This window comes from Haliotis asinina, chromosome 7 (genome assembly GCF_037392515.1).
Source record: "Haliotis asinina isolate JCU_RB_2024 chromosome 7, JCU_Hal_asi_v2, whole genome shotgun sequence".
In the NCBI taxonomy this organism is placed as follows: Eukaryota; Metazoa; Mollusca; class Gastropoda; order Lepetellida; family Haliotidae; genus Haliotis; species Haliotis asinina.
The window spans coordinates 20,957,674-20,970,700 of record NC_090286.1 but is presented as its reverse complement, the minus strand read 5'-3'; the positions used below and the strand labels follow the sequence as shown (position 1 = coordinate 20,970,700).

The 13,027-nt window shown below is 38.7% G+C and overlaps 1 protein-coding gene across 1 annotated transcript in view; it reads left to right on the top strand.

The window, feature by feature from the left end:
* Positions 1–13,027, top strand: part of LOC137290621 (coiled-coil domain-containing protein 78-like) — a 34,232-nt gene extending 21,205 nt beyond the window's left edge. Inside the window, exons 13-21 of the mRNA XM_067821684.1 lie at positions 119–169; positions 1,100–1,188; positions 6,594–6,672; positions 7,109–7,234; positions 8,477–8,673; positions 9,181–9,355; positions 9,985–10,016; positions 10,976–11,134; positions 11,315–13,027. Coding sequence (XP_067677785.1) covers positions 119–169; positions 1,100–1,188; positions 6,594–6,672; positions 7,109–7,234; positions 8,477–8,673; positions 9,181–9,355; positions 9,985–10,016; positions 10,976–11,134; positions 11,315–11,420 — 1,014 coding nt within the window. The 3' untranslated portion in view covers positions 11,421–13,027. The remainder of the gene's footprint in view (positions 1–118; positions 170–1,099; positions 1,189–6,593; positions 6,673–7,108; positions 7,235–8,476; positions 8,674–9,180; positions 9,356–9,984; positions 10,017–10,975; positions 11,135–11,314) is intronic.

Below are 13,027 nucleotides of genomic sequence, written 5' to 3'. Positions count from 1 at the left end.
GTTTCATATTACCTATGAATTTGATTCAAGTGTTGTGTTTTGGCTAAGATATTAACTTGAATACTCTTGACAAATACCTGAAATTCAAACTCAAATGACGAATGTTTGTATGTTCCAGGCTGACCAGATCCTCAGCACCCAGAGAGACAGGGATGCTGTTGCCGAGTCTGTAAGTAGCTTTGAGGGAAGGGATGTTTGTTTGTTGACAGATACACTGTTTGAAGTGTGTAGGTGAAATACACTCAAGTGTATGTGTCAGTATATTTTATGGATGCTTCAAGAAATGTGAGTCTTTCCTTACACAGCTGCACTGTTGAACTGGATGTAGTTAATCTATGAAGTGTCAGCAGTCGTCTGTTGTACTTATGATTCATTAAACATTTGCCTGCATGAAATTAAACCAATACATATACTCAAAGGTAAAAGTGATCACATTCTTGTGTATCATATATTTAACATGTAAGAACTCTAAGTAGGCATGTAGACAAAGCTTGTAGGTCCTCCTATCCTGCCCTTGTAAGAGATAACTAATTGTATTGGAGCATGTTGTTTAGTGTTTTGGTTGATTGCATGTCATCAGAACTCAACGGAGAAGACTGATCCTCGTGATATCAATCACATATTTGTGGTCCAGTTATTTACAGACCACATTTATACAGCGGGAATGCTCTCAGTGTAACCTTGAACTGCAAACAAACACAAGAAGGATTTCAGAATGTATCACCTGGTGTTAATACACATACATATTGTTGCTATACAAGTTGGATTGTACAGACTTTTATGTATTTTTATCTTATGGAATATACCGAACTCACACAGAGTTTATTTTGCCCTCCCTCAGCATAAGGACAGCATCTCACTACCATCATCTGTTTGTGGCCTTATCAGAATCTTGTGATGTAGCTGTAGTCTGTATGATCCCAGTTGAGTTGTAGTCACCATGGCATGTATGATCCCAGTTGAGTTGTAGTCACCATGGCATGTATGATCCCAGTTGAGTTGTAGTCACCATGGCATGTATGATCCCAGTTGAGTTTCAGTGTCTACCTTCACATGACCATGACCATTGTGTTCAATGGCCTTGTTGTGTCTGTTGCAGTTGTTGTCAAGTCGGAAACGTCACCAGACCGACCTGGAAAGGATACGGAATGAGTTCGGTGATCAGTCAGCCACTTATGAAAAGAGGATGTGAGTATTGTAGTGAAGTCACTCGCTTCAAGAAACAGGCTTGTCATGACAGGCTTATGTTTATACTGTTTATACTTATGGAAATCAAGTTTGGTAAATGCTAACACGTGTAAAATGGACATTAAGGAGAGATTATTATGCAAGGATGAGTATAATACTGACATTACAAATGAGTGTTATGCACAGATTTTTACATATGAGTCATAATATCTTAACCGATATTTCTTCATCCTTTTGAATTTTGCTTTTGCAAAAGTGCACTGATTGCAAGTGCCATCTTAGGAAAACAACAGTGGTCAAAGGTATTCACACCATAGTGTCTCAAGTATTATGTCAGTAAACTCTCACATCTCAATACGATTTGAATGTCATGAACACTGCCATCTGGATGACATGAACAATACAGTGGTGATCTGAAATGTTATTTGCACTTGTGCATAGGGAGTTTTGAAGAATTCATTACAGGACTGTTTCCAGGACCCAAGCGTATTGAAACTGCATGAGACAGTAGTTTGTATTGGGAGTGCTCCTGCAGTGTATACATGTTGCAGTGACAGGCAAAACCTTGAATTTCATTAGTGAATGAACCTTCACCTCCAGTTATATACAGTCATCATACAGTCATCACCAGTGTATGATCAGTGATACACTTTACTGCTGAGCTTTGAGTGGGTCCCTCATCTTCTTAAAATGTGTTATTTCCAGTAGTTTCCCAGGAGGGATAATTTATGAATAAGTATGCAAGGGAGGAAACTTCTGGCTGAGTGTCCGTTCACATCCTCTTCAAAGGGAACTACAAGGGACTACATTTCATTATCATGAGGAACATTATACAATTGTAGACTAGTGATGAGGTCAGTACCATTATTTATGGTTCAAGATTAATATTGCTTTTCACTGGTCCACAAAAACAGGCATTGACAGAATTCACCAGTCTATGATTGTTTGAAGTATAAAGTAATTACCAAAATAAGGATTTCCAAACCCAAAACATGTCCATTTAGTCAAGAGAGGTTATTATATTTTTGCTGCAAACCATTAACATTATGTCAACAATACCGTGACACGTAAACAACAGAATAACATCATAGCTTGACGTCATAGCTTGACGTTACAGTAACTCAAGTCAGTGGGACTTTTGGTCAGCCCTGGGTGGAGTCAATATGTTTTTCTGTCAATGGTCATGTGACTGCCTCTAGACCAATCAGGTTGCCAGGATCGTCATTACACTGAACAATATAGATAAAAAACACATAAATACCCGTTTGATGTTGGCTGTTGCTGTTTAATATGTTATTGATCTGTTTGCTTCTAATAAATTCTTCCACTACTCACCGAATCAATCAATTGTTGAATATTTTCCATGATTTTATGTATGAACCTACCCTACAGTTTGAGTAGAGTAGTCCCTGAGCCAGACCTTGAAAATAAGAATTGAGCTACTAAATTGATTGGCCAACAGCCATGATGATTTTCATGTAGCCTTAGGTGTGTAGTTTATGAAATCATAAGATGGACACCTCCCATGTAATTTGGGCCATTTTGAAAGGATGGTCACCATTTGTTAACCCAAGCATCTGTCTACAAAAACTATGCAACAGCTAAAGGTGTAAACATAAGCCATATAAATGTAGGGAGAAATGTGTTCATTTAATTCCCCACATGCTTCTCATCAGGAATTTTGTTTTTGTTTTTGTTTTCTCATCAGGAATTTTGTTAACTTCCAGAGCTGTCTCACGAATAGAGGATAATGGGTAACTAGCCTTACAGTTAACAGACATATTCAAAGTTACAATCTCAGGTCACAAGAGGGCAACGGATAACTAGCCTTACAGTTAACAGACATTTTCAAAGATACAATCTCAGTTCACAAGAGGGTAACAGGTAACTAGCCTTACAGTTAACAGACATATTCAAAGATACAATCTCAGTTCACAAGAGGGTAACGGGTAACTAGCCTTACAGTTAACAGACATATTCAAAGATACAATCTCAGTTCACAAGAGGGTAATGGGTAACTAGCCTTACAGTTAACAGACATATTCAAAGTTACAATCTCAGTTCATAAGAGGGTAACGGGTAACTAGCCTTACAGTTAACAGACATATTCAAAGTTACAATCTCAGTTCATAAGAGGGTAACGGGTAACTAGCCTTACAGTTAACAGACATATTCAAAGTTACAATCTCAGTTCACAAGAGGGTAATGGGTAACTAGCCTTACAGTTAACAGACATATTCAAAGATACAATCTCAGTTCACAAGAGGGTAACGGGTAACTAGCCTTACAGTTAACAGACATATTCAAAGATACAATCTCAGTTCACAAGAGGGCAACGGGTAACTAGCCTTACAGTTAACAGACATATTCAAAGATACAATCTCAGTTCACAAGAGGGTAACAGGTAACTAGCCTTACAGTTAACAGACATATTCAAAGATACAATCTCAGTTCACAAGAAGGTAATGGGTAACTAGCCTTACAGTTAACAGACATATTCAAAGTTACAATCTCAGTTCACAAGAGGGTAACAGGTAACTAGCCTTACAGTTAACAGACATATTCAAAGATACAATCTCAGGTCACAAGTTACTAATCATAAATTAATGCTTAGCTCCATTAACTATTTCAATATCCGTAACCAAATTTACTGCTTTTTGTCATTTGAAGTTCCAGGCAGTTCCAGGCAGTTCCAGGCAGTTCCAGGCAGTTCCAGAATACCTTTGTAGTCAGTGTATGAAGTAGCAGCATCTCAACAGTCATGGCCAGCAATACACAATGGCTGTAAATGATAGCAATGCTCTCTGATAAATAAGGCATGACTTCAGTACAAATAAACACCAGTAAATGGTGCTCCCAGTGCCATCTTGGCTAGTAACACCTCCATCACTGGAAGCAATCAAGTGCCAGGGCTTTGTTCCTGGTGCCATGGAGAACATCATAATCAAGCTGCAACCTTCACTCCCCTCTGATCAAGGGGGAATCAATACACTATCAATCTGAGAATGGGATCAAACATTTCGAACACTGGGTCAGTGAGTTGACTTGTGTAATAAACTCACTCGACTGGGACTGAACTGGGGGCACTAAATATCATCCCAGGTTGTTAATATTTCTGCTCTTTGCCAATCTAAATCATGGATCGGTGGATTTAAGGATGAATCGACACTTTTTGCATGATTGATGATGTTGAGGCCAGTCAGTCACCGGAATAATCACAGTAGCCATGTCTCATAGTTTGTCGTTCTATAAAAATATTGTTTTTTAAACATTCTATTTGGTTAGAGCATTCACCCATGACACCAAACAATGGAATCACAAAATAGTGATTACATAACTCTCATTTCAATTTATATCTGTCACTCAGTGCTATTAAGTGTGATCATATTTCCTAACATATTTGTCCCTAACTGGACACATGTCATTTGCCAGGGACAGAATGCAGTGATGTGGGCTGTGACTTTATTACAAGTTATTTCAAATATTCAAAAGCATTTGGGAAGGCTATAAAAATGTTTCCTTGCACAAACATGATGAAAAACATCAAAACCAAACCTACTGACATCCACGCGTTGTACTGGTACATTGTAAGTCTTAATCTAGCTAATGTCTATTTATGTGGAGTCATTCTGTCAACTCTTATATGAAACATTTGTCTGTAGTTAGAATAGACTACATGATGGAAGAGTAAAGTGATTGGATATTATTGTTTGTCATGCTCAAACCTCACGGAGCTCTGGAACTGTGTCAGGTGAAGCATAGTCAAATTGTCTGAAGCCTTGTTAATATTGTAGAAGAAATTTTTATGACATCTTACAATATTTCTGAACTCTTTAGAGAATTGGGTGAGGTTGTTTGTTCAAAATAATGTTCAATCACATGTAGGCAAAAGATTTGGTGCCACACTGCCAAAGTTATATTTGAATATACCTAACATACTTAAACACAGGTGATTTAACACTTAAACCCAGATTGTATTTTTTCCTTGTATTTTAGACATGTCTAATTGAAGACACTTCAAGAGCATGAGTGGTACCATCCAGGGGGTCAATACAAACCCACATGATATGATCACACAAATAGCCGATCCAGCTTCCGTTGTTGAGTCAGGTTAAATTAATGACCACATATGTCATCATATATAACACGTCCATTGCACTTTGAGTCTGTCAGTTGAGTACTCAAAGCCACCAATCACGGTCAGTGTCAGTGTTGACTAGATGGTTGTCTTGGCAATCAGCAACTTGTCCCATTCAACATAATGGCTTTGAGGCAGTTGAAACCTGAGCCACAATGACAGATAGCAATTGATATCTCACAGTCAGCAGTGCAGCACTAATAGACTGTGTGCAGTGTTTACTGGTGGGCCATGTTTATTCCACCCATCTCATTGCCAGCTCCTCTTCATGTTTGCTTTTCTGTCCAGAACAATGAATGGTAATGACTTCAATGTTTTGCCCAGTACTCGGGATCATGTGCTCATTGCCCCCTGTCCGTGTGTACATGTTCCACTACACTGGGTGTTCAGGCAATCAATGTTGTTGACACATCTCATGAAAAAACATCATTATTGTTCTAATTTACATTGTAGTAATGTTTGTTTTTTTTAGCAGGTTTAATGATTGTTTAGTAAATGTGGTTTTGCCATACATTCATGGTATCTCAGTGATGGCCAAATGTATAACATACATGTGATTCTTGTAGAATGACATGAGAAAAATCATGTGGAAATAACGTTCTTGTATACACATATGAACATTAATAATGGGATTTTTTCCCCTGATGTATTGAATGTATGTGCAAGTTGTTATACGCACATTTCCTAGCCTGCTGTGGAACAAGATACATATGTTCAAGGCATTTCAAGTATATCCGGGATTCCATTAAACCCGCACCCTCAGTGTCAGGCACTTAATCACCAGCACTCAAAGTCCTGTAGTTGTAAAGTAAACACAACTATCAAAACTACATTTTCTTAGCTATCTATGAAATATAGTTTTACCCAATATAATGTGGAAAATTCTGATGCCACATGTTTGAGAAGCAAGAAAGTTCATGCATAGTATTGGTAGCAGTGACTTCTACTATAAGGGCTTACATTCTGGGTCAGCCAGCCAGTATATATATATAGCACACATCCAGGGTATAGCATCTGCCTTTATAGACACACATCCAAACACAATTCAACAGCAGTGACCAGCCCACCTGTACATAAGACATTGGGTATCAACAATGTCAGTGAGCCAGAAGGACTGTGTTATCTAATATTGCTCATTTAGTGTTTTGTTAGTTAGTCAGGTATAAAGTTGTGTCATCCTCTGATTTAGTTAGAGCCTTGTTCCAACCCATCCTGTCTGAGTAGTTGTTCCAACCTATCCTGTACCTCCCTGTCTATGTTGTTCCAGTACCGGGCTGATCAAGGAGCTCCAGGATGCCAGGAACCTGGCTCGAGACAGGCAACACAAGATATCAGAAATTAATGCTGTGAGTAGCATCTATACAACTGGAAGAAACTGTTTTATGCTTCGCTTTACAGCAGTTAAGAAGTGTACAGTGGAAAAAAGTCTGTTTTTTTTTATTTTTCGTCACACTTACAGATAATTGTTTTTGTTTTTCGTTTTCACATTTACAGATAATTGTTTTGAGGTTTCATCCTATGGACATTTCTGAGCTATTAGAAATAACAGGTTAAGTACAACTCATCTGCACCTAATGAGGGGAAGCAGGGTAGAAGTCTATTATAAACCTGATACTAGCAAATACTGGTAACTCTTTCAGATATGTTGTTGGTTATTTGATGTTCAAAATGTAAATCTATAGAAGATGACATCCAAACTTCGGTATTATTCAAGTCTCACATGGACGTAATCACTTGGAGACTGGTGTATTGATGTGTGATGATGGTGATGTTGTGTGACAGAAACTGATCACCCTGAAGGGAGACAAAGAGATGCTGGAGACTCAGTGTAACCGACTCCAACACAAGGTCAAGGACCAGGGAGAGGACTTCCGCCTCCGCCTCATCAAATATGTGGAGGACATTGCTGTAAGTTGCACCTCAAGCTCAGATGGTTTCAGTAATTTGAAGAATCAAGTATTTTCAAAGTACATGATACACTTTGTTTAGTGCTGATTAGAGCAGTATATATCATGTTATTCCATGGCATTTAAGACTTGAGGAAAGCTTGGAAAGATGCAGGCTATGAACGTTTATAACTTTCATAAAACCCACAGCACAGGTATAGTGTTGATCAACCTACAAGCATAACCAGGTGAACCTTGGATCTGACGCCATCATCATAGGTTTCAGGGATTTTCTAGTACAATATGTTGTAAATGGATAGCTGTCTTCAAATGACATATACTGAACAATGATAGTACAGACAAAATGGGAGATAGAAATAGTTGAGAGAGTTACCTGTTGTCATTGTACATGTGCTTAGTAACTTGCAGCTTTAATAAAGGTTTCAGATTCATTGTTTCATGGCATATTTTCACATTTGTCATAAGATTATAGGGGGATTTCACATTTAGTTGATTACAAGGGGATTTCACATTTGGTTGATGACAAGGGGATTTCACATTTGGTTGATTATGAGGGGGTTTCACGTTTAGCCGATTACAGGGGGATTTCACATTTGATTGATTATGAGGGGGTTTCACGTTTAGTTGATTACAAGGAGATTTCATGTTCAGTTTGGGGCATGGCAAGGTAAAGTTTAGGTAGTCCAGCTTATACCCATTTTCACAGTTATCTGATGAACATTGAGTATGAGTGAGTTTAGTTTTATGCTGCACTCAGCAATATTCCAGCTATATGGTGAAGGTCTGAAAATAATTGAGTCTGGACCAGACAATCCAGTGACCAACAACATGAACATCGATCTGCGCAATTGGGAACCGAGGACATGTGTCAACCAAGTCAGCCAGCCTGACCAACCAACCCCATTAGTCGCCTTATACAACAAGTATAGTCGCCTTTTATGGCAAGCATGGGTTTCTGAAGGCCTGTTCTACCCCAGGACCTTCACAGGTCACTTTTAGTATGACAATAGGATGTCAAACTATGAGCCTTGAATATCTGAAAGAGGCTTTACACAAGAAACTGAAGTTTGGTGCTCAGTGTTTACTAACTTAAGTTCTTGCCATGAGAATCAACAACAACATTAGCCAAGATTCAGTAACCGTGTTCACTTTGTATAAGTTGCAGCTACTACATCAGGTCCCTTTCAGTGAGAGTCTTGTATTGCAGTCTACCATCTCTATTTGCTGAATGTTTGTGAGGCAGGATTATGTGGACAAGGGCAGCGGTGTGCCCGGGGAACCCCATGTGACCAAGATGCGCGAGTATGCCGATAGTATGATGAAGGACATCAAGAGGTCTCACAGAGAGCGGGAAGATCAGCTCAGCCATGCAGCTCAGTGTTTCAAATCCAAGCTGAAGAAAGCCAATAGAAGATATGAAGAGGCACTTGTAGCCTACTGGTAACTATTGCAGCTTCTCCACATGACTGGTGATTCCAGGGGGGTTTTGTTCCTGACAATTCAGTAATCAATACTGTAAATGATCCATGACTATCATCTTTGGTTCCCAGGAACAACCAGTGTGGGTAGCTGAGGATCTGTTCTGTCCTGTTGTCCCTAGGCTGTATTTGTTTATACCTCTGTTTGTGACTGACACTTGAGTAGCTATCTAATTTTTTTTATACGTACATGCACACACACACACGTTTCTAGAGCACATAGCTCCATATATTGAAGCTTTTGTGTGTACTGGTGTATTGTCTGAATTTCGGTTGTAATTTTATGAAACCAAACAAAATTTCAAAGTTGAATTTTCTATCTGTTTTTGTTTGTGTGTTTTTTAACTGGTGCTATGGTCCATTGTCTCATTACTCTCTTTCTCAATTCAAGAGGTAAAACTATTCTAAATACTTTGATGTTTGAAGTTTTGTTTCCTGTAACCAAATTATGTTGTTCTGCGGCTTGCAGGAATCTGCGTCAGACGTGTGAGAACCGAGGCATCGACACGGTGGACATGGGTCCAGATGCTTTAACCATTAACCTGACTGATGCAGAGATTCAGTCGGGTCATCTGAAGGAGATCGGACGTCTGCAGGGGGAGCTCAACAACTACCGCAATGACCTCGATGGGCTCAAAGTCAAAGTAAGCTGTGCCAATTTAGATTGTTCTTTTTTGTGTGTTTTTCAGATCATCTTAAAAGTCTATTTCATTTAAAATGTAAATTTGAACTATTGAAGACTAGATAAAGTCCTTTAAAAACAAGAAGCTGGCATGGATGGTTTCAAATGAATAATTATCAAGAACATCTGTGGTCAGATTCTTCCATCATGTCACTGGTTTCATCAACTGAAAGAATTGATAATAACATACATGTATGCATTCTGACTCACACATTGCCCACAATGGTAAGGGATCTCTCTCCAGTAGTACCTTACTGTACAAGAAAATGGATCTGTGGAAGTCCATTAGAATTAGTCTCCAGAACTGATCCTTGTTGTTTTCTTTTCTTCTCATCCCTATGTAGCTTTGCATAAAGATCAGAAACACACAACTTAATACAAATGGCCAAGTTGTATCAATCGTATGTGACAAGTCTGTCATAGTCCTATGTTAGTTAACCGATGAATGTTACTGGTTTTGGCCTCTGTTTGCAGTTTTGTAATTATACATACAAATGTGTTTCAGTAATCATTTGCTGATGTTCAGTGTTGTTTACATTACAGATTCATGACATCATTAAACTTGCAGGTAACTTTGATTTTTATTTTCAGTTTGGTGTCTTTGATAGAGATGGCAAAGTGAAGTGAGTACTTTTACAGTTTTCTTTGATTGTACATACATTTATCTCAGAAACCTTGAAGAATGTCCAGGGCCTGGTGATGCTTTATTTTGTAACTTGAAACCCTGCAACCATCTTATTGTCTGAGATACATGCACTTGACAAAACAGATGCTCAAGTGAATAATGTTGAGATCATCTTTGCCAGTGATCACGACACATGGCTAATTGTCCTTCCATTGTAGCTAGTGATCATGACACATGGATAATTGTCCTTCCATTGTAGCCAGTGATCATGACACATGGCTAATTGTCCTTCCATTGTAGCCAGTGATCATGATACATGGCTAATTGTCACTCCATTGTAGCCAGTGATCACGACACATGGATAATTGTCCTTTCATTGTAGCCAATGATCATGACACATGGCTAATTGTCCTTCCATTGGAGCCAGTGATCACGACACATGGATAATTGTCCTTCCATTGTAGCCAGTGATCATGATACATGGATAATTGTCCTTCCATTGTAGCCAATGATCATGACACATGGCTAATTGTCCTTCCATTGGAGCCAGTGATCACGACACATGGATAATTGTCCTTCCATTGTAGCCAGTGATCATGATACATGGATAATTGTCCTTCCATTGGAGCCAGTGATCACGACACGTGGATAATTGTCCTTCCATTGTAGCCAGTGATCAAGACACATGGATAATTGTCCTTACCTTGTTGCTAGTGATGACGACACATGAAGATTAAGATGATTGTCCTTCCATTGTGGCCAGAGCCTACCTCATTTGCCAGCTGTTATCTGAGGCCTCCACATCCATAAACTCCCTTACTTTGATTCCTTTGTCATAACACTGAAGGAATCGAGACACTGACATGAACTCACCTACTCTAGTTCTGTTGTAATATCAGTAGCATCAGTTATTTTCTTAAGCACCATCATATGTTTGTCAATTCAAATATATTCTAGTCTTGGTGACTGGAACAACATCCGGAAACACCTGCGGGAGTACACACTGACTACCCAACAAAACCTGGAGGACGAGAGAGCCAGATTGATGAGTGAAAACAACGTCCTGAGAGAACAGCTCCAGGAAAGTCAGTCCTATATAGACAACCACCTAGCTAGGTAAGTGTTGTGTCACTGATGGTTAAGCAAAATTGATGAGTGAAAGTGTCCTGAGAAAACAGCTCCAGGAGAGTCAGTCCTATATAGACAATCACTGATGTCGAGCCAGATTGATGGGTGTGAGAACTGGTTCAGGGAGAATGCGTCTTTGTGCTGATGAAGCATTCATCTGTGCTGCAGGTACAAGCAGGAGATCGTGAAGCTGCGTCACCAGTTGGGGATTAAAGAGGATGCACTTCTGATGACTGAGAGGAGTCTGAGTAAAGTGCGGACCAAACGCAAGTGACCTGGCATCATCACATCTTCCACATAGACTGCAATGGCCACCTTGGTGCTTCATTTAGGGTCACATTTGCTTGGCCAAGTTTATCTGTGATTAAACTAGACTTTTCCACAGTGCCAAAGGAGACAAATATAGAACTCCTGCACTAATAATGTGATAAAGTCTTCTGAACAAATAATGTAAAACAAAAAGCAATACTACCGGTAATTAGGAAATGGCATTATTAAGAAATGCACAGCTTGTATAAGTGACAATACATTTTCCATGTTTAAGACAAATCTTTGCCTAAACCTGAGTTACTTGTACAATTCTGTAAATATGTATTCATGAATCACCATCAGCTCGTATGGAGATATTCGTGCAAAATGCATGCAAAAGCAAGTAATTTGTTCTCCAGAAGTCACTTGGGAACATATTTAGGGAAGAAATCAAAATGGGGAAAGGCATTTTTGTAACTGATATTTCAAATCTGGAAATGTACTCCAAATCTGTTGTAGTTTTGAAAGTTTTACTGAGGTTTCGAATGTGGAAAATTTGATACAAATGTGAAGCAACAGTCAAGTGACATGCTTTATAATAATCTTTGAAGGAGCATGCCCGAAGGCGCCTCAGAAACTCTGAAATGTAGGCACAGTAGACTGGGTCAGCTGGGATATTGCTGGAAATATTACAGAAAGTTAATAACTGAAGTAAAACATAGCTAATGCTGCAGTTCCTTGTATCTGTGAAAGCAGACCAGATAATAAACTAATCCCATACTGCAGGTTCAGTATGTAGCTGTGACTGATGCCAAGCAGGCAGGACGATTCAGTCACAAACAATTTTGTAACATCATGTTCTGGCTAGATAGTCACAGAACAATGGAAGAATCATATTGTCGAGGAAGTCAGAAATAGTTACTAGAGGTAATAAGACATTTTTATTTATGAATCAATATGCAACGGTAAGTTCGGTTCCTGATCAGTTCAGAATCTTTAGATCTCTGCAGGCTGTGTGTATTGATGTCAGCCATGCACTGATGTTAAGGAAAAATATATACTGCTTATGTGACAATAATCACAGTTCATCACTAGCATGTTCATTTGGTCAATCTGTTAGTGTTCTGTCCTTCATTTCCTGTGTGTCAGTATCTGGATTACACAAGAACTCACATCACTGACACATATGTGTTATGACTGTGTGTTTGCTGTTGACAGTTATGTATTGTGTATGTCACCAAGGTGTCCATAGAGATGGGTCACACATGTTCTTTCCGTCCAGTATTCTGTGATCTCCACTTGTTTTGTTTGTTAGTAGGTACTAGCATTTGTGAAATGTATCAAAAGCTGCCTCTCATATATAGCAGTTAAATGATTTGTTAACTACTGCTTAGAATACATGTATATTGTGTAATCTTGGTACAGAATCAAAGTAAAAGTTAGTGTTATGTTTTGTTGATATGTTCATATAGAATACAATATGAAAATCCATGTTATTTTGAAAAGGTTTTATTTGAATATACACATTGTAAGGTATGTTGGATTATGCATTATTTTATACAGCTGACATGTGATATCATAATGTGACATGCCTAGTCGCACTTGTAAATAAAACAGCTTATCCAATGGAAA